A 6,143-nucleotide genomic window follows, 5' to 3' on the forward strand; every position below is an offset into this window, starting at 1 on the left:
CTACCACCTTTCCAAAGCATTACATTTACAGCAGTAAAGGTACCTTTGCAAACTGAACTACTTTAGACTGATTCCTGCCTGTGTCCACAAGTCCCATGTTATTTAACATTTCCAAATCGAGCGGGCCATGTCAGTAACCTTATCCAACAGCTTCTGAACTTCAAGGAGAAAAGGTACTTTCCATGTAGCTTATGTGGGCAAAGGCAGCGGGCACCTACCCTTTTAGGTCTTTATTTTCTGTAACCAGCACAAGAGCACTGTCAAGAGCCACGGGAAGAAAACAGCTCCTCTGAATAATTTTTCTTCTTGCACACAATAGAAAATTTAGCTTGTCTTTTGGTAAATGACGCTCAGACACGCAATGCCATCACGCATGGGGCAAAAGTAACAGAAGAGAAAACCTATAAACTTTAACAAGCACTTACGCTCCTGGATGCCAGCGCAAGCAACGTGCAGAATCGGGTAATAAAAAAATAAAGTCACCTGAAAATAAGTAAATTAAACCTTTTTATATGACACTTGTACACTTGTCCCTACTTTCCTCCTGGAAAGAACTAGCTGGTAAAGCAGAAGCCTTAAAGGGTTTGCACATTTGTACGTCCAAGGGAAAAGTTCACCTAGGCAAATGAACTGCAGATACAGTATTTTTGGGTAATGAACCGGTACAAGCGGCAGACTACGTGCTGCCCCCCCAACACAACAAAAAGGTGCAGGAAGGCGAGATTACACAACAGCAGCATCAGGTGTTCTGTAGGCATCACAAGACCCCAGAAAAGAACTCTGTTAGGAAGACGATGCAAAAGTGGTGGCGTTTTACCCATTTTCCATTTATCAGGAGGCACTCCTGCAGACCTCGGCGGGCTCCAGCTGCTCCCTCATGCACTCAGTCCTCCTGTGCTCTGCAAGAAAGTTCCTCCCGTCCTTGAGGCGAGGCTGTCCCTCCGCTATGCTCACAGATCGGCTCCTGAGGAGCCCTCCCCGAGGTGCTGCAGGCTCCCAGCGGCTCCTGCTCGCAGAAATACCTCAAGGTCTCGGCGGCTTCACCGAGATCCACCCCTCCCAGCCCTGCTGCTGCCCAGATTGGCAGGGGCAGAGCCAAGCGTCCTCCTCCCGCTGCTCCCAAATGCCAGAGCCAAACCCTCCAGAGGGGCTGTGCCCGGCTCCTTCTCCACCGAGGCGCTCGCCCCCTTGCTGCCCCAAAACGCCCTCCTCAGCACCCGCGGGGACCCGCAGGGCTGCAGCGGGCACCCCGCTACCGCGACATCCCCCCCGCTTTTTGTCTCCTCACCAGAAGAAAGTGTTGGTGCCGTCGTCGTACACCTCGGACTCGGTGCTGCGGCGGGGGCCGGGGCCGTCGGGCTGCTCCTCCAGGGCGGCCTTGCCCAGCGCCCCGCCGGGGCCTCGGCGCTCGCCGCGCCTCATGGCGGCCACGGCCGCGCGTGCCCGCCGCGGGTGCGCGCCGAGGCCGCGCTCGGCAGAGGGAAGGGGAGGGGAAAGGGCGGGGCGCGCCCCCGCCGAGGTGCGCGGGGCCGCGCGCAAGCGCACAGCGGGGAGGGAGGGGGGAATGGAGGGAGGGGGGAGGCTCCCGTTGTCATGGCGGCCTGAGGGGGGCATGGCGCCGAGCTGCCCCTCGGGGTGGTTTCCTCATGGGCAGCGCACTGACATCCCCGGGGCTGTCCCCCTCAAGGGGTTGTGTCGCACAGCACACGTCGGACTCCTCCCTAGGGCTCTTCTGTCTCTGTCATGGCTTCCTCCGTCCCCTCAGGAAGCTGTCCTCTGGGGGCAACTCCTGTGGGGGCAATGGAGGATGGTGGAGGAGGAGGTCCCCGGGCATCTTGTCCCTGCCCGTGGAACTTCATGATCTCTGAGGTCCCTTCCAACCCCAGCCATTCCATCGTACGGTCACGGCCCCACACAGGTCACTTCACAGATGTCACTTCAAAAGTTACTCCATTATCCTCACTGCCAATCACAAAGCGCAGCACCCCCAGAGCAAGAAGTTCACAAAGCTTGATGAAAACAGGGTGGGAGAAGGGAGCTGGGGCTAACCAAAGGCTCAGCAGGGTTTCAGTTCAGTTACTGACTGTTCAGTTTCCCTGCGAGCATCCCCAGCGCCATCAGGAATTCCTGCCTGATCCTTGGTGAATGCACCTTGAGCTTGTGAAACCTGAAAGTATTCTTTGTTGGGGGTGTAGTTACAGCTCACTGTGGCAGGTATTTGCTCTGTCTGCAGGAAAAATAAAACAAAACCAATTGGGAAAACAGCCCTTTCAGCTGGAACAGGACAATGTTATGCTAAGAGTACACAAGTACATCTCAGCTTCTGTAGACAGTAGCAGTATTGTGGCAATATTTGATGCTCAATTTCTGTATCTTTTGACAAAAGTCATGAAAGAATAAAGAAAGTAATTAAAGAAAATGGCTTATTTTTATGTCTACTCACTTGAATTATCTGGGGACAAGTGATCCTTGCCAGACTGTTCTGCAGCTTTCAAGGAGCCCAGAGCGTGCACTCATGTTCCTTCCACCCCTGGCATCCTGGTTGTCCCAGCTCCTTGCAGACTGAAACATTAACTATTTATAATCAGTTTTTGCATTTGCAAAAGTGGCAGCATTTTGCTGGCAAAAGCTTTCAGTTTCCCAATGGGCAGCCTGACCAGGACTAGTGGTCGCATAGGAGCCACCTGCTTGCTTGTTCAGACACACATGAGGATATTGCTAGAAAGGCAAGTCCAGATGCACGGGTTGGGTACTCCCATGCCCCCAGGCCTGCTGTATTCTTATTCCTCCTTGACCCCTTGTGGGGTCTCTTACCTGCAGCAGAACATCCTGAGCTTTCCAAACTCATGATGAGGATCAGGCTCTTCGACCAGAATAAACCCAAACGTGAGATACTGCTCCTGGCCTGCGGGTAGGGAGACCTTTCTTTCCAGCAAGATGCTAGAGCCATCCTGGTGCTTTCTGTGTTAGCAGACACCACATGGGAGACGAAAACCCTGGAGGAGCAAAGACGAGAAGCCAAAAAAGAAAGGAGGGAAAATATTTCTGTGACTGTGAAGGAATGAGCTGGCCGCATGATGGCAGCAGCCAGCTAGGCAAAGAGCAAGGTGTGCAGGGTGATGAGCAGCAGGGATTGCTTGTAACCACCAGCTAGGAGCTATTAGAGCCATTTGTGTATGAAAGGAGCTTCGCTGGGTTGGCAACGCTACCATTCTGCTTGTTTGCTCTCTTGTTAAAGACAGAGCAAGTCTGTGTAGCTGCCACACCTGAGCAAGAAGGATTCAACCAAAGATTCTCCAAGAAGGCTGAATATCCTGCCCTTTGAGAAAAAAAAAAAAAAAAAAAAAAACAATTCTGCAGGTACACTTCTGGCTACTGCACAGTCTCCTACTGACCTGAAATGCCCTCTGTCTCCTGGCAGCCCTGCTATGTTTTATGAGACCTTAGCCTGTTCCAAGAGATGCCACCAGCTCCCACTGCAAAAGTCTGCAGTCACACAGCTTTGTGTCAAATTGGGAACATGCACCACATCTCACAAAGGAAACCTAAACAAGCGCTATGTTAGTGTCCCTTTCTGCCCAGCCTAAGCCCTGACATGTGCAAAACAAATTAAGAACACAGTACTCACCAGGCAACAGCTGACGCAGCTTTCTGCGGTCATGGCAAGCACTGAGTCAGGTCCAAGCCTTCTGGGCGCTTATGGACTCCTACCCTCTTTGTGTCTGTTGACATGGGCTCATCACCACTGCTTTGGGCCTTCAGGACAGGCAGAAATTCTCCAGGACCCAGCTTTTCTGAGGGTCTTTTTTTCAAGGAGCTACAGCTCATTGGCCTGGTACAGCTGAAAGATATGCACAAGAGGCTAAAATTGTACAGCCAGAGCAGAAGTTAGAGCTGATGGCATAAAATGCAGGTTGGGAAGTGCAGTCAGGACTTTGGAAGAAGCTTTTTAATGAGGAGGGTTGTGCAGCGCCAGGTCACCTGAAGAGGTGGAGGAATGAATCTCTGTCAATTGAGGCTTTCAAGATTCAGCCAGACAGAGCCCCGAGGATCTTATGCCAACAGTTCACCCACTTGGAGCAGGAGGTTAGACTGGAGACCTCCAGAGGCCCCTTCCAACAGCACTTCCATGTTTCCACACCTTACGGGATGAAGCCCCCCAGTACTTTCACCTGGAGCAGTACCACTTCGCACAGCCAGAAGGCTACAACGTGCTGCTTTCTGTCACCTCCAGAGCCACAGCTGGCTCTCTCCAGCACACTGGCTCTTCCTCTGCCTTAGTCTCAAATTTCAAAACAAGTTTTGCCCTCAAAAGTGGAATTTTCCCATCCAGAACCACTTCCTTTGAACTATCTCCACAGCACAGCTGGTGGTGCTAGATGACAGCAGCTCGAGCATTCAGACCCAATATATTCTTTCCAGGCTCTCAGTATCTGGCCAGCTTGCTCATTAGCACTGTTGTCTAATAAGATTTTTTATAGCTGCTGAGAAACATATGCACTGCAATCAAACCTGAAGCTTCATATGTTCAGCAAGTATTAGGCTTTATACAGTGGCTCGACATCACTGGCTTCTGTCTGATTCTTGTCTTCCCTGCTTTTCCAATAGCAGGTAGGATTCAAGCCCCATGTGAATTATCTTCTGCCCATTTCCCTTAGCACATTTTCTTGGAAACTTCTATCTGTTTTTTGACTGATGTCTTCAAAATTAAGCCAAAGTCCTACAAACTTTTTTTTTTTTTTCTCTACCCATTTTATGCCACTCAGCTTGCACAAACAGAATGGCTAATTTATTTAATTGCTAGGGATCTCTCTGGGTGCTGGGCTGCCACACGAGGCTGAGCAGTCAGTTCTCATCTCTGCATATCTGGGCAGGATGAAGGATCTCTGCCTCCAGTCAGTTCATAAGTGGCACAGGGGTGCCTCATGGAAACACAGCCCTTCTAACAAAAAAAAAAAAAAAAAAAAAAAATTAAAAAGTTGCAGTTTGACACCAACCACATCTAAACAACTTCTCCCGAATGATCTTTCTTCCTTTGTGTCCTTCCAGCCAGATGCACAGGAAGGCAATACCCTTCAAATTTTCAAATTCTTGGAAAGAAGGAAAGAAATCAGGCCCTGGGGACCTAAAAGACCAAATAAATACTTTATCACCATCCTAAATTAGGGCTGCATGCATGCAGGATCACTTTGGAGCACTCAGAAGAGGAGTGCTCTGTCAGAAAGCATCACTGCGAGGCAAGATGTAGACAGGCATCCTCTTTCTAGTAGAAGTGGTTTAATACATGAAGCTTTCAGCTGTCTGTTACCACTTCTCAGATGGAAATCACGTCTGGCTGGGACTGACAGGACAAGGGAGTGCTCCTAGAGAGCTTCAGTACTGCCTCGCTCAGTGCAGGTCAAACCACTGCCCAAAGTGGTTGAAACGTGTCAGGCTGATGCGATACCACAGCAGATTAGGAGGTATTCACGTGACTGACCCCAGCAGCAATAAACCGTTACGGGCGATACCATCTCAGATCATTCTGGCTGCTTACAAAGCATTTGTGCTGTTGCAATGCCTCAGCAAACACACAAGCTGGAGCTTCGCAACACCTCACGCCTTAACCAGATTTTCCACTGACAGGCTGGAGAGTTCATAATTTTCCCCCCCTGCTTTTAGTTTCCCATGCTGCCATCCTCAGCACCGTTCCCCCAAGAGCACTAAACACCAAGGCAGAGTGTTGCAGGAGAGTTACGTGAGGAGGAAAGCACTGAAATAAGCACACCATCAATTTGGCTGCTGGCCTCGCTGCAAAAGGAGCTGAATCTTGCCAGGGCAGAGCCAAATGCCTCCTGAACTGAAGAAGAAAAAGTTCATTGTTTCCTCCAAATGCCATGAGAGACACCACAGAGGTCGAACACCTAGGACAAAGAGCCAGTCTGCAGGCACAGACTCACCTTCCCCGCTGGCTAGCAAAGCCCACGAGCTCTTGGGACTGGTGCTGGAAGCAGCTGCTGCCCGTGTTCAGTGAGCTGCCCTATCTGCAGAGCAAAGTCCTCCCAGCCCTCCCTGGCAAAGTTTGCAGGACGAAGACACAGATGTGCAGGTAGAGCCACGTGGCTGTCCCACCTTTCCGTTTAACCCAGCCGTGCTCAAATTGC

The 6,143-nt window shown here is 50.9% G+C and overlaps 1 protein-coding gene across 3 annotated transcripts in view; it reads right to left on the bottom strand.

Annotated features, from left to right (window-relative positions):
- The window catches only part of PTDSS2 (phosphatidylserine synthase 2), a 44,275-nt gene extending 38,212 nt beyond the window's left edge, over positions 1-6,063 (bottom strand). Inside the window, exons 1-5 of one of the 3 annotated variants that reach the window (XM_068683686.1) lie at positions 5,940-6,063; positions 3,629-3,841; positions 2,815-2,996; positions 2,444-2,562; positions 1,289-2,227 (exon numbers count right to left, since the gene is read on the bottom strand). In XM_068683686.1, coding sequence (XP_068539787.1) covers positions 1,289-1,614 — 326 coding nt within the window. In that variant the 5' untranslated portion in view covers positions 1,615-2,227; positions 2,444-2,562; positions 2,815-2,996; positions 3,629-3,841; positions 5,940-6,063. Of the gene's footprint in view, positions 1-817; positions 1,178-1,288; positions 2,228-2,443; positions 2,563-2,814; positions 2,997-3,628; positions 3,842-5,939 lie in introns of those variants that run through there. The other 2 variants (XM_068683685.1, XM_068683687.1) reach the window with 2 other exon arrangements.
- Positions 6,064-6,143: the final 80 nt, after the last annotated feature.

This window comes from Anas acuta, chromosome 5 (genome assembly GCF_963932015.1).
Source record: "Anas acuta chromosome 5, bAnaAcu1.1, whole genome shotgun sequence".
NCBI lineage: Eukaryota > Metazoa > Chordata > Aves > Anseriformes > Anatidae > Anas > Anas acuta.